Source organism: Eptatretus burgeri, chromosome 4 (assembly GCF_056783735.1).
Source record: "Eptatretus burgeri isolate ZD-2024b chromosome 4, Ebu_testis_v1, whole genome shotgun sequence".
In the NCBI taxonomy this organism is placed as follows: Eukaryota; Metazoa; Chordata; class Myxini; order Myxiniformes; family Myxinidae; genus Eptatretus; species Eptatretus burgeri.
This window is the reverse complement of record NC_140964.1, coordinates 26824943-26848608: the sequence shown is the minus strand read 5'-3', so window position 1 is coordinate 26848608 and position 23666 is coordinate 26824943. Positions and strand designations below refer to the sequence as shown.

The following is a 23666-nucleotide window of genomic DNA, read 5'->3' as shown; positions in this document are numbered from 1 at the left end:
CCAGTCTGCCATGTCCAGGTCAAAATGGCCGCCTGAATAGCATTTCTGACCACATAAATACTACTAAATTGCATGTAAGGGCGATTTAGGAGGTTTAAATACAAAGAACCACACAAGATAACTTAAAAATATTTGGATAACTTATTTGCATAAAATCAAAATGGCTGTCACATTGTATCCCAGGCTGACTGAATTTTACAATGAGACCTTTTTTCAATATGTTTCTTATGAGGATACTGCTGCAAGAGATTTTTCATCAGATAAATATTAGGCACTATCTAAACTGTTAACTACAGTTTGGCTACAGTTACTGTTTCTGACGTCATAGTTGATAAAATGCCATCCCACGATAGACTTTTCGCAAGTCTTCCCATCACACACTATTCTAAGGGTATAGTGCATCGTGGGAACACTTGCAAAAGGTTTACTGTCACCTATAGTTGTCAGCATTGACGTAATTTACGTAAGTGTACCTCTATAACTGTATCTGAATTCATGCATGTGATAAAAAATAATGTTTGAGCTCTGTTTACAACATCTTACTACATGAAAAACTCGTAATTATGTGGTTTACGTGATGACTATCTGTTGGGGAAAAATACCACCACCTGTGAGAAAAATCCAAATGACGTCATAATGTATATGATCAAGGTTAAAATGTAAGTCATGCTTCAAAAGTACCTTTTGTACTCGTGCACCAACCCTTATTCGTTACAATTTGCATAAAACTGACCAATTGAGTTCTGCTAATGAAAGCAGTTACATTCCACACTCAGCGAGTGCAACTTCCCCTGCACTCAGAGTGCTGTGCACTCCAAGCCTGTACCACTGCATGTGCATCTCCTTGAGCATGGTGGTTCAGCCTTACAGCCACACTTGATGAGCTGTCTGCAGCATTTTGCGGCCTCTGGTATTGTTGTCCACAGTGGTTTCCATGTGTTGTCATTATTAGTCCAACTGAAAGCATCAGGACTCGGGACATTCTGCTCAGTTTTCAGGTTCATCAACCAGATGCTAGCTTGGTATATACTCCGGTTTGTGTGCTGGATCAGAGCAGCCTGAGATGTTGGGAGATTCTGCATCATTTGTACTTTGCGGGTGAAGAGTTTCTTCCTCAGGTCATTGACGCTTTCAGACGAGGTTGTGCTGTCATACAAAATGCAGGTTAATTGTTTTATGACTTTGAAGAGAGGCGATTCAACCGACATTGGCCTGAAACGATACTGCATAGGGAAGTGGAAGGCTTCAGTAGCTGTAGGAAATGCCCTCCGGGCCTCCCAAGATGACGTTTTTTGCCCTTCCATTGAACTGTGATGTAGTATCTGACCCAGTGAAGGCATGGAAGAATGTAAGTGCTCTGGATTTCCCTTCACCGAGTTGATGTGGTAGAACCTGAAGTGTTTTCCTTTTCCAAATGCTACCCACAGCTGAACATCAGGATGTTTCTCGAGAAGGTCAAAGAACATACCAGCCATAATGACCATAACATCTGTATCCACTGTGCTGACCATAACAGTCTTTGCACCCTTTTGTAAAGCATCTGCGATATGAAGGCACATTCTGGAGTCGGCCTCTTCACGATTGGTTGCTGGCATAGGTTCACTGCTGCCTTTGGACACAACTGATGGTCCAGAGGTGATGGACACTCATAGGCGGTAACTTCCTCTGTCAGCAAAGCAAACAGCTCTTCCTTGTTCTTGGACTCCTGTAGGAGCGTAGCAAAGTTTCCAGGCAGCTTTGTCTGTGGGGCGACTTTCTTTCTCACGCACTGCCCTCTCTTCTCGTGAGTAGTATCCTTCAGGCTGCCCTCCCTGTAGGTGTCCCATACAATGTCCATCCGCTTGCAGCTTCGAAGCTGGTGATTGGTCCAGCGTATGAAGTTTCCAGCACTGTAGTCACTAAATGTTGTAGCGTCACCTCAAGGAAGAGCGTGCACTACTGCTGGGCCATCAAACGCTTTAACATCAAATTGTGTAGGAGCTACTTGCTGCGAGCTGGGCTTCAGGAGATCCAGTAACTGCGATTTAGAGCTTGGCAGTCGGAGTTTACCGTGCTGACTCAAGGATGGGGGCCAGGGATGATTCTCATGAGAAAAGAACTCGTCCGTATCGGCATCACGAACCTGGCTAGAGATGAACAGCTTGCTGAAGAGACTGTAGTCGCTCTTGATGTCCTCCATTTGCTGTTTCCTCTGATTTCGATTTAGGCTTGCAGCATGGTATTGTGTACACTGTGGTCCAAAATGAGGAGAAAGTTCAGAAATTGAACCCAGTTTTAATAAGATAAACAGTCTTAATGTTATATAATGCCCAAGTGTCTGTGCTTTCATAAAATGTATACTTTGCTCTGGGTCCTTTGGATATAGTTGCTTACAAAGCATGTTTTTTTTTTTATCCAAACACAGGCTATCTTTTTCCATTTTTATAGCTCATTTTTTTAGAAATGGGTTACATGTATGATTGTATATGTTGTCCAAAATGGTTGAAAATGCATTTTTTGTTTGATATATATCATTATACATAAGAATAGAACAATTCCTCGAAACAGTACATTTCTTATGACCTTCTGCATATCTTGGCACCTTCAAATGTGTAAAATCTCACATTTTGCAAAATTTCCCCCAGTCGTAGTGAAGCTTACAAAATCTTATTCCAGAAATTTGAAATGCATCTGAGAGAACATCTTAAAATAGCAATTTACTTCTGCATAAAGTGAAGTTTTAAAATTGCAAGTTTCAACATGGATCATTACGACATACCAGTTTTTGGGTTCACTTCCATGATTGGGTCAAAAATGTTAGGAAGTACGTAACAAATTGCGTTTAACAAGCTGATACAAAATTACTGGTAGCTATAAGCTTGATTTTATAACCATAGAATAAGTTTACCAAGATGGCCCTATGATATAAAAATCAATACCAAAGGCCAGTTTGTGTTCAGTATACAGAACATCAAAGGTCGTTAGGAAGTACGTAACGTTTTAAAGAAATATGCACTTTTAATCCCAAGATGTTAGTTTGGTTCATCACAGCATGTATTTCTATGGTTAAGTTTATGTGCATATATATTGTTACGGTTGTGGAAATTCACAGAACACCATTCAGATTTCCCAGAGATCAGTGATGTCGATAAGTCTGTGTCCAGATTAGATTTCCCCACCAATGTCTAACGGGAATTGTTCGTGTGCCGGGCTGTGAACCTTTGAGGTAGTGTTATTCTTTCCTATCTTTATTTTAAACAACATCTCACCACCTTCGCCAGAACGAACAACATCTCCTCACCCTCATCTCCACAAACGCCGCCGTCTTTTCCCCAAAAAACAACATCAACAAACGAACAACATCTCCTCACCTTCATCTCCACAAACGCCGCCATCTTTTCACCAGCAACGGCATCCACAGACTAACGGAATCTCCGCCGACAATGCGAGGACTCCCTCGGAGCGAAAGCCGGTGATTCCTACCACGTCCGCGTTGTCCACGTTTGACGGCAAGATCGGATCAGAATGACAAAAGGGGTGGAGCCAGCGGGGGGGGGGGAGTGAAAGGTCGAAGGTAAAAGACCAAACGCAACCCCCAAACCCAACAAAAGGCTGGGCTGAAACCCTGAGAGATGAGTTGAGTGTTGGAGTCCGGAGAGTTGAGGTCTGGGTTCGGCGTTGAGTCGGCAGTCTGGAGTCTGCAGTTCGGAGTTTGGAGCCTGGAGTCCAGCTAAGCCTGCAGTGCCGTGCAGAATTGTGGGTCGGTGGAGGCAGCCGGAGAGAAGTCGCCAGCCAGTGACATAACGGTCTGAGGTGATCGGGCCCCGGGACGGTCCGAGCGACGCTGAGGAGTAGGCGGGCTCTGAAGAGAGCATCAACTCTAAATGAGCAAGGCCCGTTCTCTCTTCTGAGGCGTCGTTGGCTCGGCCCAATTGACCAGGCCGCACAGCAAGGCCTGGACCAACCGAGTCACCATTACACCAGCTGCCATATTGACGACGAGACATTGAGGGTCGCCCAGTGAGTCACCACGAGGGTGGCAGGTAACCTGCACGGTCTCGCGGAGCTCCTTTCGTCTTCACAGCTCCGTGGAACATTACAGGCCTATGGGCCCTGTTCTCCCTGTTCTTTTCTGGGGGTTTTTTTTTTGCATGGAAGTCTGTGGCGCCTTGTCCGATAAGTAGAATTGTTAAGTGCATGTATGTAATAGATAGACAATGGCTGTAGGTTTTTCTTGCTCGTGTCTTGTCCCTTACCCCCATTCATTGCTTGCATACGTGTAAAAATAAATGTCATTGTTTGAATATTCACCTGTTCGTTGTGTCCCTTCCTCCATTGAGCTGCCGTAATTGCGTTCGGAATAATAGCTGTTTTTTTTAACACCGATAAGATAATCGAGTCCGACGGGCTTGGCGAGAATAAACCACTCGGCAATCGCAAACTGCGTGAGCTGCTGAAAGTGGCCCGTGTCCATACGGGTCCTGTCGAGGTGTCGATCCCTGGCATTTCTGTCTGCGCGAATAATTAGGTAAATAGACAATTCGGCGATCAACCCTGTCGTGCGTGGACAGAAGAGTTGGCTGATTTATGGTGTGGTTAAAAACACACCCGTAGCTGGATTTCGGCATTGATCTGGATTGCTGCGTTCGGTGGGCGAGCGCGGCCGCCATTAGCTACAAGCGGGTGCCCGCACGCCGGAGTGGTGAGAATCAACAACAATATTTATGACCTGAATGAACAATGATCAATTTGTTAATTTCATATGACCTTGACCTCTTTGCTCAAGGTGAAATATCAGGTAAACCAAATATTCTCCATATATGTGGTTTCCAATTAGTGTTTAATACATATCTAAACCATCAGACCAATTTTAGAATGATATGAGTGGTTCCTTGATGCAGATAATTGAAAACCAACTTTGACCCTGTCAGGGCAATAGAAAGAGGAAGAATTAAGCTCTGCCCAAATAGATCCTGAATCCCCATGATGTTGGCTCACAAATGATATGCAAAACTTAATCATACAATGACTTTCATTTTTTTGGTCCCCGTGTCCTAAATGTGTACATAATACCTTGCTACAAGCCTTTAGCATGAAGTTGTTTGAAAAGAAGCAGTCAATTCCGTTTGATTGGCTTATGGATTGACACAGTCCTCTCCACAAGGATGTCCTTAACATAAGCTTTATACTGGTCCTTCCCTAGGGCTTCCATTGTATGCAGGGTATTGGCCGCAGCTTCGTCAAGACAATTGTGACTGTCGATTTTCATGAGTTCTTGTGAATCTCCCAGAAAAGGGTTACCCATCGATGAAATTGTTGCACAGAGCTTATTGACTTTCGTCTTGACCAATTCTTGAGTTGAAGCCCCCTGTTCATGGTTTTGGGTGTCAGTAGTCTCGTGAGTGGTGTACTGGTCTTCAAACTGAGAGTAGTCTGGCCTGTTCAGGACCTGACACCATCCATCTCTTGAACGCTGCAGGGTTCTCTGTCAATCCAATTGCTCCACCAGTGTCCTTCACTCGTCCATTGTTTTGCTCATGTGCTTGATCCAGCGGCATGGGAAAGAATTTTCTTTGTGTCTTGGGGAAGACCCAGAACTTCTGTAGGTCATCTCTGATACCGTCGGGTAGGGATTTCATGTCCCTGATATGCACAGGAATCCAGTGAGCGTAATTTGGGTGGTCTAAGGCAAAGAACCAGGGGGTCAATGTCTCAAGTACAGCAATGAAGAGTGAGAAGTTTCTCTCACGATGAGAACGAACAAAGATGAGGACCAGGATTTCTAATCGCAGAATTATGTTAAAGGTGTAATTCTTTGCACACATTTCTTTCTTCCAGTCATTGAAGGCTGCTTCATCATGAGGGTGTAGCTTCTCTCGGCATGCATCTTGCGGCAGTTTGGCAAGGGAAAGTGTGCTGATCTGATGGGCATGCCTCGTCCTTGTCAAGTGAGTTACATGAATGAAGGGGTCTGCAGTTCCTGCAGAAGCAACACCTGCATCACTCAGAGCTGTCGTCCAACCATTTCCTTCAAGCAGGTCTCCAACCATCATCCACAAAGCCATTTCTATGCGGAGGCCTCTAAACATGACAACAAAAGACGCTTCACCAAATGTCTGTGGCCACGTCCATTGCACATACTTAGCCAGGGCGTAGAGTGGTTGATCGAGTGCAATGACTGGTATCTGTCCTGGATTGCATTTTTCTGTTTCACGCTGTATAATGGTCATTTCATGTCTAACCATTGAAATGGTTGCAGCTTTCTCCAGAAAGACTGGTAAGAGGGCACTAATGCCTATCGGGTCTGTAGGCTCTGGTTGACGCGATGCGTGGTATGCAGCCCGTGAGATGTATTCGTCTGTACATATTGTATCTTTTTGGAGAGGATCTGAATACTCTGCTGGACCTATTGCACTTCTTCTTTCTTGGCCTCTTCAAGATGGCTGTCGATGTGGGTATCAATGCCAGAAATACCAGCCTCCGACACAACTACACCATCAATATTGCAAGCCGCGTCTGGTACAATGCAGTAGTTGTCTGGGAGAGGTGTTCCGGTATGTTCAGGGGGGGGGAACAGTGATAGCCGATCTGCTGGTACCAGGGTTGGTGACAGTCGGGAACTGAAAGAGGCTAATACTTGTCCCATGGAAAGATCCTTGGGCTGTTGTGGAAGACAAGTTGTGGTCGATGTTGTCGAGAGCCCCTCCTGTGAAAATACCATCACGAATCTGTGGAGGACACACTGAATCATCATCTTCAAGGCGTTGGCACACAGCGGTGGTAAGCCAGTCTTCTACCTCCAAGGTACGTTCATAACTGACACTCATGCCCATCTCATACAGCTGTGTCAACATTTTCTTACTGCGTGTAAGTGTGTGTACATTCAAACCAATATATAGAGGAAGGGGAGGCTGACGGTCCTTTGTGTGGCGTGACTTGGACACACTTGAAGCCTTTCCTTTGTCGTTAAAGAGTATATTTTGGCAGATTGAGAGACAGGCCTGGGAATGTACAATGCTTTGGTCATTGATGTTGCTTCCACACAGAAGCATAGATGTACCAGTGTTTTGAGAGAAGTGGGAACTGAACTTTCTTGGCAGTCAGTGGGAAATGTGCCAGAGAATTTAAAGAATTCACCATGAGGTATCTCTTTCCATACTGTTTTCACTACACTGGCCATGGAGAGAGCTTCTTCATCAAAGTCACGTGATGCCATTGCTGCCTTCAAAATTTGCTGAAGCCCCTCATTAAATACAAGGAGAGTGTTCTGCCCATCTGTTCTGGGCAGTCAGCTGCAAAGTATGCAAGAAGCTGATTCTTGAGCCTTGACCTATTGATTGTTTTTTTTCTGACACCGAGAATGTCAAGTCACTGTTCAAACAATGTATGGATCTCGGAAAGTTTGAATATGTGAGTTCCGTCTTCAATTCTGCTTTCGATATAAGAAACCAGCTCTGCAAACACTCGAGCCTGCATCATTTTCTGATCAATAGTGGATGTGGATCAATCAATTGTCTTCCTGCTTTTCTCTTTCCATACTTCTATCGCGATTCTTGAAGGCTGTTAGACATTTATTGTGATACTCAGCTTCAATAGCTACTAAATCACCTCCTGCAATTCTAGCTTGCAATGCTGTCGCCATATCTCTGAGTGTCATATCCAGTCCAAAAGTAGAACAGTTATGCAGCTTGCCTTGAGCTTTTCTACAGAAGATGCAGTCTTTAATAGTTGAAGATGACTCATGTGTTTGGCGTTTAGACTTTCTTTCATCCTGTTCAGTACTTTTTCGCTTCTCTCCATCTCTTGCTCTTTCAAGCTTCAAGCTAGCAAACTTCAGTTTACATGCTTTATGCCATTTTGCACGATTTTCAAGAAGTTCAGCAGCAGTGTCACATCCGCTGTAGGCTAACTCAACTGGAAGTGCTTGTAGTTCACGAAATCCCTCCACATTCTGCAGGAAATCATCATATGAAGCTAGTCCTTCTCCATCTGACCTTTCAGCAGGACACTTTAAATCACCATCTTTCAAACCACATATTATGCACTTTTCCCAATCCATTCTGCTTGGGATCTATATTCGTCTTCCTGAAAAGAGACCAAGACAAGCACATATATTATGTTTAAGCAATTCCAGACAGAGTGGTAAAAATAAAAAAGCCAGGGTGAGGCAAACTTGTTAATTGCTCCTCAATTATAAACCTGCGATCGAATATACTTGGGGCAAATTTGGCCTCATGACAAAAAAAACATTGACTTTTGGCGAAAAGTGACATTTTTGGAGGGCGTGGGAACGTAACAAGAATAAAAACATGCTCGACTGATTCCAATCCCACATTTAACAACTTCTGCACTACTGCGGCAAGGTGAAAACCTTCCAGATTAACAAAAACCTGTTGTATGTGGTATTTATACAGTATTACACCATGTGACCTTTGACCTCAGCCTCAGCCTGACCTTGACCTTGGCACCCCAGACCAGGCACCACCCTCTTGAATGTTTCTCTGGGACCTGTATAGTAAGTGTGCAAAATGTGGGGCTTTAATCCAGCGTGTCATGATCTTGCCCAAAATTGACGCAAAGCCACCGGACTACATGGGGCATGAGGGTGAACTTTTTTATTATTATTATTTTTTTTCAATGATGTCATAAGTGACTTCGTTATGATGCCATGACTGCATATGTTGAACACTTTATCCAATCAGTATGAAAATTGAGGGTAAACTTGGGCTATATTGTATGGCAGTGGCTGGGGTGGGGGGGGGGGGGAATTCATGATGGCATCAGTCATGTGGTTTGGTGAACCCACTGATTTGTGTCATAAAGTGAACTTTGCAGCTATGTGACTTTTAACATGTTTAAAGACTTTCCGCTTCAATGTTTATCTCCCTCCCTGCCTTCCCCCAATCTCCCAACAGGCTGTTCTTGTGGAAAGGCTGAGTGGTGCATTCCTCCAAGCCTTTCCAGACTCTCCGGAGCATGGTGTGAGATCTCCCAAATCTCCAGGCACAGAACGTCGTCTCTGCCATGTTCGCAAACGTCTCAGTAATGTAGAACGCTTGCTCAGCCGCCTCCTGCCTTCATGGATCCTCGAACTCCTTCTTGGCATTCCTTCACCGTCATCCTTCGGAAACCCTTCAAGTTCTGATGGTAAATTGTTAGTTTTTATTATTATTTTTTTTTTTAATTGGGTTCATGAAAGAGCAAGATGGCATTGTGTAAGAAGCCAACACGCCATCAATTGGGAAAGAATAAACTGTCCACAAGGTGTGTGGACAGACAAGTAACAGGTGGGACACAGATTACCGTTGTCACACTTGCAAGTCCAAACGGGACATTGTAGTGGGTTGCTGCCACAACAGCAAGCTGTTCAGAAGACTTCTGGTTGAGACCTGTGTCATCTCCATTTTGAACCATCCATGATGCCACCAAAGACTAATTGTGCATGCATTCGCGTTTTGGGGTTATTTGCTCTCATATCTCAGCGTGTTGAAATGGGATGAGCTTTGTGTGTGTGTGTGTGTGTGTGTGTGTGTGTGTGTGTGTGTGTGTGTGTGTGTGTGTGTGTGTGTGTGTGTGTGTGTGTGTGTGTGTGTGTGTGTGTGTGTGTGTGTGTGTGTGTGTACGTACGTACACAGGGGTGGATGTTTTATGCACAATGCAATCCTCCAGCGTTTTTTTGATGCATATATCATTTTGTGTGCGGAACTCTATTGCTAAGTTGCAGGATTCCCGACGCCGTTTGCTTTTGATTTTTTACATTTCTTACATTTCACCTTCACATGCTATCTTTAGAATTTCCATGAACACTGCCATTTCTCGAGAATTCGCAAAGCTTCACTGCACATCATTGTGTCCAGCAGAGATCAAAGCTTCCCCTGTCAAGTTGTTTGGAAAGGGAAGCAAACGGAAACAGGAAGCGGTGCTGGAGGAAGAAGAAGAAGAAGAATATGATGAGGATAAAGAACTTGAAATGGATGATTTTGAAATGGAAGATATGCCTGGATCAGAAGAAGAGGTATGTTTGACTTTTAGAAAATTACCTGCAGTAATTCCTCACTTAACGTTGATTTTTCTCAATGTTGTTTCATGATAACGTCGCTGTTACAATAGGCAACATATATCCTGTTACGTTGTTTGCCAGCAGGCCACAGCGAACTGCTTTGTCGTCGAGACTCTGAACAGTTGTATCGCATCAGTTTTTATGTTGTTTGAAGTGTGATTCAACACCATAGAAAGATGAGTCAAAAATGCTCAATAAGTGATAGCAATGAGTCTGGCAGTAATAAAACGAGGACAACTATAACAGCACTCGGGAGTGTGCCTCCCTCCACCAGGCTGAACTGTTTATATTTTGTATCCGACTGATGGGCCGTATCTGCTTCTTCGAATCGGCTTGTTCTTGTCACCTTCAAAACTCATCCGCCAAGTTTCGGCTGAATCGGTCCATAACTTTGAGACATCGTGCTCACAGACAGACAAATGGGTGAAAATGTAACTTCTGTCCACCTTTGGTGAAATTCAATGAGTTTTGTAATGAAGTCGGAGGTTGTTTGGCGTTTTTATGCCGGAGAACGATGCGATTATGCTTGAGTCTCCAGGATAATTGACGAATGAGGGCTTGATGCAACCGGAAATACAAACTGAAGAAGAAAAGCAAACCATTGCAACATCCCCCCCCCCCCCCCACATATGTGAACAACAAAATGTTTGTCAAAAGCATTTCAACTTATTAAAGAAGCAATGTAAATCTTCGTCGAGGATGAGCCGAACCGTGAGCGCAGTTCCAAAGTGGATGTGGCAATCTTTGTTGTTGTTGTTGTTGTTCATATACATTGTCTATGCTCATGGCAGCAAGAGAAAAGGGAAATGCCAATAGCAGGGTGAAGGGAGAAAGTTGACGGAGACGGACAAACAAGGGATGCAGGTACTGAGTGGTAGGTGTAAAAGCAAGGGGTGAACAAGATGGATACATAAGCAAAATTTTTGGAGGGGTGGGGAGTGGTTTAACGGGTGCAAATGATGATGATGAGGACGTTTAATTATTTTTATTGTATACATCGTGTCGGCTCAAAGAAGAGCTAGCACAATGAACGGACCAGGATGTAACAGACTTATACAGGACACAAAATACACATGCATGGGGTGGACATGCTGGACACAGATGAGGCACGGGGTGAATAAGATAGATGCAGAAGGAAACTCGGAGGGTAAACTGGAAAATTGGAAGGAGGAGGTATTTGGATGGGGTTAACGAGGGTAAAAAAAGAATATTGTTTTCGACGAGCGATGACTTGAGATTGTGGTGAACAGATGTCTTGATTACCTGGAGGGATGAATGAGAATTAAGAGAGTGGGGAAGTTGGATCCACAGGTGGAAAAAAGAGGAATAAATGAGTGGAGGTGAGCAGTGATCCTGGATTTAGGCAGTTTCACCAGGAGGGGACTTTTGGTGTACCGCATGCATCCTGCAAATACCTGTGGGGGACAGAGCACGGAGAGGACAGAGGGTGAAAGACCAGAAATGAGGTGGAAGAAGACAGAGACCATCAACCTGTCTGCGGTGTTGAAGTGATAGACTCAGCATTAATGCGAGAGAATCCAATGATGTTGAAAGCCTTGGTTCCATATCATCAAGCTGAGCAAGATGTGAGGCAGGGGAGCCAGCCAAGACAGGAGGGTAGTACTCCATCAAGCTGCGGATGAAATCCTCGTCGGTGGATGGGACTTCAGATGTGCCAAGGAAGATCTTTGCATGACTGAGGATGCTCAGTCTGTCTGCCTTTGGAGGCCAACTTTAAAATGTGGCTTGCCCAAGAGAGATCATGACTGATGGTGAAACCCAGGAGTTTGAATGATTGATGTTCCCAAAGAGGATTGCTACAAAAGCAGATGGGAAACAAAAATTTACCAACAAAAAGGAAGAAGAAATATAATAACTAGAACTGCCACTTTATAACTGCTGGTAGTGATGACCGGGTACTCAGACGTCCGCATTTGATACAACATGAGACTTAAATGATAGTCGCAAAGTTTCGCTTCAATAGGATAAGTGGTTTCAGAGAAAACATTATTTAATAGTGATCCAAATACAGCCCTGCTTCGATACAGCGCGGGACTGACACGTTACGAACCGGGTAGCACAAAGTGTTCAATCTATGTATTCCGTATGCAGTCAGCCCTTTTTCCTGGGGACATTGGCGGTTTCAATTGAATTGCTATTCCTGTACCCTCAAACGCATGCAGGTGCAGCCAAGTGAGTCTTCTGGAAAAAAAAAATCTAAAAGTTCTCAGATTCAAATCATGAAATAATTCTGGCTGCCAAACCGCGTGACTGATCAGGTTGAAATTTTAAACCTACGTTTCACATGTCGGCTAGATAATAATTTTGAAGTTTCACCTATATTGACACAGTGGTTCCAGCATAAATATTACTTAATATTTCCCCTTCAATCCAACATGGCTGCCAAACCATGGGGCCGATCGAGTTGAAATTTGAACCCTTTATTCCACATGACTATTCCATCATAAAACTGAAGTTTCACATTTCTTGTTGCAGTATTTCCAGAGTAAACATTAATTAATATTTTAATATTTTCTCTTCAATCCAATATGGCTGCCAAACTCTTCACACCCCTTGACTTTTGTCACAGTTTGTTGTGCTATAACTTAAATTTAAAATGGATTAAATTGAAATAAAAATTGTCACCGACCTACACGTAATACCCCATGATGACAAAATGAAAACATGTTTTTAGAAATTTTCCAAATTGATGAAAAAGAAAAAGCTGAAATGTCTTGCGTCAATAAGTATTCAACCCCCTGAGTCAATTATTTGTAGAAGTCTTTGGCAGCGATTACAGCTTCGATTCTTCTTGGGTTTGTCTGCATCAGCTTTGCACATCTGGATTTGTGGATTTTCTCCCATTCTTCCTTGCAGATTTGCTCAAGCTCTGTCAAGTTGGATGGAGAGTTTTGGTGAACAGCAATCTTCAAGTCTTTCCACAGATTCTCAATGAGATTCAAGTCAGAGCTTTGGCTGGGCCACTCAAGGATTTTCACGTTCTTATTCTGAAGCCATTCCAGTGTTGCTTTGGCTGAATGCTTGGGGTCTTTGTCCTGTTGGAACACAAATCTTTGCCACAATTTTAGGGCTTTTGTACTCTGAAGCAGGTTCTCCTCAAGGATTTGCCTGTATTTGGCTCCATTCATTGTTCCCTCCATCCCTACAAGCCTCCCAGTCCCTGGTGCTGAAAAGAATCCCGATAGCATGATACTGCCGCCACCATGCTTCATGCTAGGAATGGTGTTCGATTCATGTAACGCTTTGCATTCATGCCAAAGAGTTCAATTTTCATCTCATCAGACCACAGAATCTTTTGCCTCATGCTCTCGGAGTCTTTAATGTTCCTTTTTGCAAACTCCAGGCATGCTGTCACATACCTTTTTCTCAGGAGCGGCTTCTGTCTGGCCACTCTCCCATAAAGCCACGATTTGTGAAGTGCTACAGAGATTGTTGTCCTTCCGGTAGCTTCTCCCATCTCGGCGAAGGAACTCTGTAGTTCTGTCAGAGTAGTCATTGAGTTCTTGGTCACCTCCCTGACCCAGGTCCTTCTTGCCCGGTTGCTCATTTTGTTTGGACGGCCAGCTCTAGGAAGAGTGTGGTAGTTCCATGTTCTTTCCACTTCCTTATGATGGAGCTCACTGTGCTCTTGGGAACTATCAACACTAGAAATTGTTTTATAACCTTCTCTAGGTCTATGCTGCCTAACAATGATATCTCGGAGATCTACGGACAGTTCTTTGGACTCCATGGTCGAGTTTCTGCTCTGACATGCACTGTCAACTGTGGGACCTTACATAGAAAGGTGTGTTTCTTTCTAAATCACGTCCGATCTCTTGAATTGGCCACAGGTGGACTCCAATCGAGTTGTTGAGGCATTTCAAGGATGATCAAAGGAGATTGGATGCACCTGAGCTCAATTTGGAGTGTAATAGCAAAGGGGTTGAATACTTATTGATGCAAGACATTTCAGCTTTTCATTTTTAATTACTTTGTAAAAATTTCGAAAAACATGTTTTCACTTTGTCAATGTGGGGTATTTTGTGTAAATCGGTGACAAAGAAAAAAAATAATTTTAATCAATTTTAAATTCAGGCTGTAACAACAAAATGTGACAAAAGTCAAGGGGTGTGAATACTTTCTGAAGGCACTGTATGCACTCTACCGAGTGCCGTTTTAGTTCTTATTGCAGAATCTTTATTTGCAAAAATCTAGAGGCTGCATTTTTTTTTTTTTCTGTTTTCTCTCTATCCGCAGCTAATGGAGACTCTGGGATGCTCTGTTGAAACGGTGCTGCAAAAGATTGAGAGTGTAACGGCAGAGGAAGATGAGCAGGAAAAAGAAGAGTGTGCAGTCAAAGCACATGTAGAGGTATATCCTCCTCCTCCTTTTCCTCCTACCCCTCCCCCTCACTCAGTAGAAGTTAAACACACAACCTCCGATTCCAATCCAGTATCCTCACTGTGAGGCTCGTGTAATAACAAAGATGGCAGAGTTCCACCATAGCGACAGTGGAACACTGCCATATTTGCTGCTCTGGGGTTTTCCAGATCCAAGGCTTTCTTTTGCTGCTTATTTTTAGTGACTATCTGCGGATTCTAATTCCAGCAACACCTGCTTTGCCTTCTATTTGTTGAATAATTTAGTTATTTATTTTTTGCTTTTGTTTTGTCTTCCTCCTCAACTGCCTGCTTCTGACTTTGTTTGTTCAAGGTTTTTCTTTTTTTTTTCCTCCATCTTTTAATCACCATTGCTGATAAATCTGTCTTGATACTAGAATGTTTATCGATGCAAAAAGTATTTAAAATAGTTGTGACTATCCAGTGCTAAAATGTCAAATTTTACGTCTGAAAGCATTTTCGAAACCATTGATTGGTTGAAAATAAATTCCTTTTGCACATTCTTCATGCACATTCCTGCCCAAGTGCTTGCATATCCTATTTATAAATCTAACCAATAACCACCCACCATGACCTCCTTCCAGCAAACAGATGCTGCTGAGAAGGAATTGAGTGAAAAGGTGAAATCGCTTGAGATTGAGGAAGAACGATCTACAAGTGATAGGAAGAGCCAGAGAGGTAAATTTATGATCTCAAGGACTCCTGGCAATATGTTGGGTTGGCCATTTTTGTTGTCATTAAATGTTTAAATGCATGTGTTCTTGCCTTGAAAACATTCCATCATTCCAAACATTCCACCTTGTAAACATTCCAAAAATAGAATAAAATGCTGGTCCATTTTGTACAACTCCTCTTAGACTGGCTTATGCACCTGTGAAGGTGGAGAAGTTTCTGCCAACCCTCAACTCTGATTCTGCAACTGGATCGGATCGGATGGCATCGGCGCACATGTCCTTAAAACCTGCTCTGCTGCTTTTGTACATCCTCTTCCTGCTCTGTTCGTTTGCCTTGGGTCCATCTACCATATGCTTAGAAGTCAGCCAACATCACCACATTACATTAACGAGAATGGCACTCTGTAGAGCGCATACCTTCTCCAGGCTGAACAGTTTACGTTTTGTATCATATGGACATGCCGGATCTGCATCCGAACCTGCACCAAAATCTAATCGGCTTGTCCTTGTCACCGACCAAACTCATCCACCAAGTTTTGTCATAACTGGTCAACAACTTTTTGAGATGTCATGTGATTATGTATATTGTTCTTGGCACCACATCTCAATGGTGAAGAATCACTTCACAAAAAAATAATTTAAAAATCGCATCTGGATCTTCACCAAAATCTAATATATTTGGCCTTGTCAAACACCCAACCTGTCCACCAAATTGCGTCTGAATCCATCCAACTTTTTGATAATAAAATATATCCTACTCACAGACAGACAGGGGTGAAAACACAACCTCCATCCACCTTGGGTGGTGGAGCGAACAAGGTGCAAAAAGCGGTCCCCTTAACTACACACATCAGCTTGCTTTGAATCGTGAGCAAGGTCATTGAATGCATCATCTCGGTTGACGTCAACTATTTCCTTTTCTCCAACAACCTCATTTCAGATCAATTCTGATTCAGACCAGGTCACTCACTCTACCTTGGACATGCTGTTTCTGCTCTCCCAACAATAGAAGGACGTCCTCAATGTCAGACATGAGATCAGGGCGTCTCTTGAGAAATATGTCGAGCTTTTGATAGTCTGGTACCCCCCTTGCTCTCCGAAATCTGCCAATAGCAGCATAGGCCTCCCTTACTGACTTCCTCTGCATTTGAGCCAACGTGTGGCCCGAAATGGAATCCTCTCATGTACTCTCCATATCAAGGCAATGTCCTGGCACCCTCTTTATCCTAATCTTCATCAACTATCTCTCTGGAAAATCCTCTGTCTTTTCGCTGATGATGCTACCCTTTTCTGTGACATCCCTCATCCTTCAGATAGGCAGGAAGCAGCCTCTCCCCTCTATTTAGACTTGATAGAATCACAAGTTAGACAAAAACTTGATGTCTGTCAATCCTGACAAATCTCCCTCTCCTTCCGAAAGGACCATGGAGCAAACCCTCCCATCGACTTTATTAACAATCCTCTTGAAGTTGTCACTAAACTTTTCGTGTCTCACTGTCAACGATGATATTTCTTGGGCAAACCACATATCTAAGTTGAACAACAAAGGCAAACACTGACTGGGCATCCTCCGTCATACAAAGTCCATCCTTGGCATGCTTGAACTCTTATCCAACTGCAAGGTCTTCATCCACAGCTTGATGGAGTACTGCTCTCCCCTCTGAGCTGTCACCCTTGCCTCACACGTTGCTCCGCTTGACTCTGTGCAAGCTAAACCCTTCAACATCATTGGAATCTTCGGTGATGAAGCTGAGTCTCTCGGGCTAGTACATTCACATCGCTTCACATCTGTGGTCTGTTTTCTACCACCTGCTTTCTGGTCTTGCATGATGTGCCATCTGCTCTTTGTGCCATCCTGGATCTGCTCTTTTAATGCTTTGTCCTCCCTTCTACCTCTTTACTCCCCCTCCACCCCACTCAGATTTCTGCAGTGTGCACGCACTCCACCGAGAACTCCCTTGTGTTGAGACTCCCAAAATCTGGAATCAAATCACTGCTCACCTTCATTCTCTTGTTCCACTTTTTTCCCCAACTCTGGAACCAACTTCCACATTCTGTTCTTCAATCTCGTTTCTTCCCTCCAAGTCTTCAAGACGAATGTTCATTGCCATCCCAGATCATCCCTCATCCAAAACTATGATCTTTCCTCTCCCCATTAATCCTCCCCACGCCCACCTCTTTCCAAATTTCTAGTTTTTCCTTCGTGAGAGTTTGCTTCTGTATCCATACTGTCCACCCATGCGTCCTCTCCTTACCACTCATTCTTCCCCACATATCCTGTTTGTCCAAATCTCCCTCTATTTTGTCCTTCAACCCAACTGTCACTTTGCCCCCCCCCTCCCCCACCTCCAGCGCTCATCTTTCTACTGTTCTTTTGCTGTTATATCCTGATCCGTTCTATGCTCTCGCAGTCAAGCTCATCCTCGATCCTTGACTTTGTATGCAAAAAAAATATATAAATCTGGTCTTGCACAAAGCTTTGCCAATCCCAAATGATGACAATGGCTTTTCCTTTCGCTTTCCCTCCAATCAAGTCGAAAGAACCCCCCAAAGTCATCACGATGCCCTGCATAGTAGCATCGTTCCACGTCCTGAAGAGTTGTTCCATGTTGGAGGACTCAGGAGAGCGGAAGAGCTCAATGGCTAGCTGTTGTAAATGGGATATACTGGAGCATCATTCATTTTATTACATGTGCGAAACAGTTGTTTTGGGAAGGAATACAAATTGATACGTGAACTACTTCTTAAAGAAAAACTGGACAAATAAATAAACTAGAACGGGCACTCGGTAGAGCGCATACCTTCGCCGCCGCAACTTTTTTTCCAGGCACATTTGAAAAACGTCATTTTAAAACGTCCATGACGTCACAACCGTCAGTCCGATTGATGTCAAATTTGGTGTGTGACCTCCTTGAGGGCAGTCCAATAAAATGGAATGATAAACACTAAAAAATTTAAAAAGGTGAAAAATGACGTCATTTTGACGCACTTCCGGGGACGTCACGTCCAATCGGGGACTACCATTCGAAAGCTCGTCGTTCACTGAACGTTTTAACGTTGGTTTCATGTCAATAGCTCTAGTAGATCTGAAGCTATGCCTACAAGTATATTTTGACCTTGAGTGTGACCTTGACCTTGACTACAGAGTTAATTGGCAAAACCTGTTCATCAATAAACAGATATTTTGGGACTGATCCTAATGCCTGGATTTGGGAGACTTTGCTTTTTAAATTATAGAGATATTTGAATGTAAAATATCAGGACATTTTAGCCACAATTGAAAAACGTCATGTTCAAACGTCATAACGGTCAGTCTGATCGAAGTCAAATTTGGTGTGTGACGTCCTTGAGGTAAGTCTTACAAAACGGGATGATCAAAACTGATGAGATCGAAATTGAAAATTTACGTCATCTTGTGACGTCATTAAGACGCACTTCCGATGACGTTACGTCAAATCCGACACTACATATCCGAAAGGTATCTCGTCATGGAACAATATGGCAGTGGTTGCATGTCGATAGCTGTATTATGAAGGAAGTTATGCTCAAAAGAGTGTTTTTGACCTTTTCATGACCTTGACCTTTGACCCGATCGCTCCCAAAATCTAATCAAATCGTCCTTGGATACTCACGAATCATCCCACCAAATTTCATGCAATTCGGTTTAATACTTTCTGAGTTATGCGAAAAACAAACAAACACACATATTCACAAATAAATAAATACACAGCGACCAAAACATAACCTTTCGCAGAATGCGAAGGTAAAAAGTAGCGGAGGCAAAGGTATGCGTTCTACCGAGTGCCCATTCTAGTTTGTACCTGGCACGAGAGTGTGCAGAAAAGAACAGGGAACATTTTGGTGTGGGTTTCATGCAAATCGGTTTTGATTTGTTTGACCGTGTTATGACAAAAACCGCATATTTTGAAAGGTCGTGACCCCACTGACCTTTGACCCCCAACCGCTAACAAGGGTAATGATGTAATTGTCATGTCGCCCATCACAAATTGGGCAATGAATTCTGAACATTTTGGCATCGGTTGCATGCCAATTCGATCAAAATTGACCGCGCTATGGTAAAAATACGAATTTGACCTTTCCGTGACCTTGACCTTGACCTTTGACCCGATCGTTCCCAAAATCTAATCAAATGTTCCTTGGATAATAACCCATCATCCCACCAAATTTCAAGCGATTTGGTTTAATACTTTGAGTTATGCGAATAACAAACAAACACACACACATGCATATTCACAAATAAATAAATAAATAAATACACAGCGACCAATACATAACCTTTCGCAGTATGCGAAGGTAATAAATAGCCCAAGGTATGCTGCACGGCTAAATTGGGCGTGCAACACTGGTTTTATCCTCTTGAACATGAGAATATCAAGATCGTTTTTATATTTATTCATTTATTTTTTACTTTGTCTTTGTCATCTCTAAATTTGAATAGAATTAAAAACATTCTGCAATACCTTTTTAAGTGTTTTGCTTCTTTGTCTCCATCAGATGACAGTGTCAAAGAGGAATATGACTATCATGCTGTTGAAGAGGTGGAGGAGGAAGAAGATGAAGCTGGAGAGTTGCATACAGAAGAAAAGACCGATGGACAATTTAAAGCCTCTTGTCTTTCCAGTGATTCTCTTCTTGAGGAGGACAGTGTTGACGATCTCACTTATGAAGTAATGTTTTGATGCAGCCTTTGTCTCATGGTGGAGTAAATCTTAACATCAAATTGGTTTTTACCTTGTCCATGTTTTCATTTCCTAAAGGCGCTGTCACACCTTGACGATTTAGCCAGCAATGGCAACGTATAAAAATGTATGTAAAACGTTGGCGTACGCTGAAATTTTGATGTTTTTTTTTTTTTAAGTTTTGGTCGTATTCATAACGTGTTGGTCGTATGCATAACATATTAGTAACGGGCACAGAACGTTTCGTTGTCTAATAGATAACTTGTACCAATGAATGCTTAGCCTGTTGTCGGCGTTCACAACCTATGCCCAACAATAGTTTAACTTAGGCATAGCGCGCTGCACGTATCGCCGACAAACTCGTGGCGTAGCCTGTTTAAAACCTGCGGCACGCCGATTTAAATCATAACCGCCTGAGAATTGGAAGTGTCAACCACGCAGTCGCACCTTGACAATTTAGCCAGCGTATGCCGACCTATGCAAAATGTGTCTAAAACGCTGGCACACGTCAAATACGGTATGGGTAAGTTGTGTATACGTTAAGAGCACGCTGAAAAACAATGAAGTACGCTGTCATATTTCGTGGTACGTCTCGTACGTCGTGAAATTTCAAGCATGCTGAAAATTTTACGACGCACTCGCCGTATGGCTCACATGTTCTGCTACGCTGGTAATAAGTTGTAGGCACGATATGCGACTATTGACACAAGTTCCTTAAAAGTTACTCATAAGTCGAAACACGTCGAGGAAATGTTTAGCATACCCGAAACTTATTTTCTCCGTCAAGGCACATTTTCTTTTTTTCTCCTTGGCTCCGTGAAGGCACATGATGAAATATCTGTTGTTGTTGTCGTTGTTTTTTTTGTTTTTTTATTTAGTCTATCACGAATTATAAAATGTATTCGGACATTTGCTTTTAAGTTTCGACGTCGACGTGACAATATCCTCAAACAGAAAATATTCACAGAGGAGGAACGAAGAATAAGACATGAGCAAACTGAAGAGGCAATCGGACGTGACCTAACAGCACGTGATGAAATATCGGAAGTTTTTTTTTTTTTTTTTTAACGCTGCCATTACTCCATTATACGGTAGCTGTAAATTAGAAACACGTTCAGTAAGTTCGTTGGTCGTCCGGAAGACGTCAATCAAATACGTCTACATACGTCACTATGCATTGGAGATATGTTACACATAGGTTCAAAGCACATTACTCAAAGGTTAGAAATAAGTTTTGGGTACGCTAAGCATTACCTCGACGTGTTTCGACTTATGAGTAACTTACAAGTAACGTGCCTCGACGTATGTCAACGATCGCATAACGTTCCTCGGCGTGTGTCAACGATCGTATAACGTGCTTACAACACATTACTCATAGGTTATAAATAAGTTTTGGGTACGCTAAGCATTACCTCGATGTGTTTCGACTTATGAGTAACTTACAAGTAACGTCTCTCGACGTGTGTCAACGATCGCATAACGTTCCTCGACGTGTGTCAACGATCGCATAACGTTCCTCGACGTGTGTCAACGATCGCATAACGTTCCTCGACGTGTGTCAACGATCGCATAACGTTCCTCGACGTGTCAACGATCGCATAACGTTCCTCGACGTGTGTCAACGATCGCGTAACGTTCCTCGACGTGTGTCAACGATCGCGTAACGTTCCTCGACGTGTGTCAACGATCGCGTAACGTTCCTCGACGTGTGTCAACGATCGCGTAACGTTCCTCGACGTGTGTCAACGATCGCGTAACGTTCCTCGACGTGTGTCAACGATCGCGTAACGTTCCTCGACGTGTGTCAACGATCGCGTAACGTTCCTCGACGTGTGTCAACGATCGCGTAACGTTCCTCGACGTGTGTCAACGATCGCGTAACGTTCCTCGACGTGTGTCAACGATCGCGTAACGTTCCTCGACGTGTGTCAACGATCGCGTAACGTTCCTCGACGTGTGTCAACGATCGCGTAACGTTCCTCGGCGTGTGTCAACGATCGCGTAACGTTCCTCGACGTGTGTCAACGATCGCGTAACGTTCCTCGACGTGTGTCAACGATCGCGTAACGTTCCTCGACGTGTGTCAACGATCGCGTAACGTTCCTCGACGTGTGTCAACGATCGCGTAACGTTCCTCGACGTGTGTCAACGATCGCGTAACGTTCCTCGACGTGTGTCAACGATCGCATAACGTTCCTCGACGTGTGTCAACGATCGCATAACGTTCCTCGACGTGTGTCAACGATCGCGTAACGTGCCTACAACACATTACTCATAGGTTATAAATAAGTTTTGGGTACGCTAATCATTACCTCGACGTGTCGACTTATGAGTAACTTGCAAGTCATGTGTGTCAACAATCGCATAACGTGCCTATAACTTCTGGCCAGCGTAGCGGAACGTGTGAGTCATACGCTGGATACGTCGTAAAGTTTCAAGCATGCTAAAATTTGAGGACAACCGCAAAGTACAACGATGAAAGCCAGTGTACTACGACGTATGGCAGTGTTTTTCAGCATGCTCTTAATGTTATCAAAACTTACCCATAACATATTCGACGTGTGCCAGCGTTTTAGACAAATTTTTCATAAGTCGCCATACGCTGGCTACATCGTCAAGGTGTGACAGCGCCTTAACCACAGCTTGTCCTGTCAGCATTATTAGTCCTCTACCGGTTTCACAGGAGGGACTATTGGTTTGTTCTCCATCTGTCCCACCTGTGGTTTTTCAAACTTTTTCCCCATACCCTTTAACATATTCAACTGAAACTTGGTACATGGCTTTATTATAATAAGGTACAGGACAAGTTCGAGTTTCAGGGGGTTTCATCAATTTCTGAGAGTTATGGCCCTTTTAGACTCAGAAAATATCATATCAGTAGGGGGATGTGTATTGCAAAGCAATTCTCACTCTTGTTGCTTTACTGAGCTTATTATAAGGTTTGCTCAGAGCAGTTTTTTCAGGTCATGCCTTGTGTAATGGTGTTCTTTATTGTATCTCATCCTCTTCTTCAGAATATTGTTTTGCCCTTTCACAGAATAAATATCAAGTGAAAGTAACCTCAACATTGGGTATTGTTTGACTTCACTGCTTTTTGCAAGTCTGCCTTTGCCCTTGTTGAAGAATATAATGATATCTTTTTTTTTTTAATTATTATTTTTTCCAGTCGCCTCAGTTGGAGTCGAGCATTGGTGAGACAGAGACGTCTCCAGAAGGTGCAGAAGAGGAAAGCCAAATGACAAAGGGTGCAGACGAAGGAATCATGAGTGTGAGTAAAGAAATACATAAAAAAATGGATTTTGAGTCTGATCTTAGTTATTGTGTGAAACCATGAAACCATATTTTTGTTTTTGTTTTTTCATCCTATTTTGAAAATAACCAAATGATAGATTGTGCTGACCTTGAGGAAGTAAGGGAATGTTGGGGATGGGGGGGGGGATTACTTTGGGAGACTATTGTGACAAATGTGACTGGAGAGAAGGAGCACTTTTTATGTGGATATTTGAACACAGTATACAGGGGAATCATGTCTTGAGAGAGCACCCTGAGTGTGAATCCTGAAGTGGTCTCTCAAAACGAGCCTTTCATTCGAGGGACACACTTGTTTGTTTTTTTTGTTGTTGTTCAAATTGTACTTTGTTGGGATATTTCAACCCAAACATTATTGATGCATCATTGCAGGCTGTAAATGGTTAACCTCAAGAAAAGTTTCATCGTACAGATTTGAGTAGACAAGTTATCTTGGAAAAGGAACGTCGGGAGATGGGCTGAACGTACTGTCCCACTCATCGTACCAGGCCGGATTGATGACTTTCCGTCTCAGGATATATCGCTGTTAGAAAATGGCTTCCAT

General features: G+C 43.2%; 1 protein-coding gene and 1 pseudogene across 1 annotated transcript in view; one reads left to right on the top strand and one right to left on the bottom strand.

The window, feature by feature from the left end:
* The window catches only part of LOC147027673 (uncharacterized), a 96457-nt gene that overhangs the window by 13018 nt on the left and 59773 nt on the right, over positions 1 to 23666 (top strand). Inside the window, 6 exon segments of the mRNA XM_085877214.1 lie at positions 8895 to 9126; positions 9837 to 9994; positions 14297 to 14410; positions 15024 to 15117; positions 19629 to 19801; positions 22980 to 23081. Of these exon segments, the coding sequence (XP_085733340.1) occupies positions 8895 to 9126; positions 9837 to 9994; positions 14297 to 14410; positions 15024 to 15117; positions 19629 to 19801; positions 22980 to 23081 (873 nt within the window).
* LOC147027675 (uncharacterized) lies at positions 914 to 8038 on the bottom strand (annotated as a pseudogene).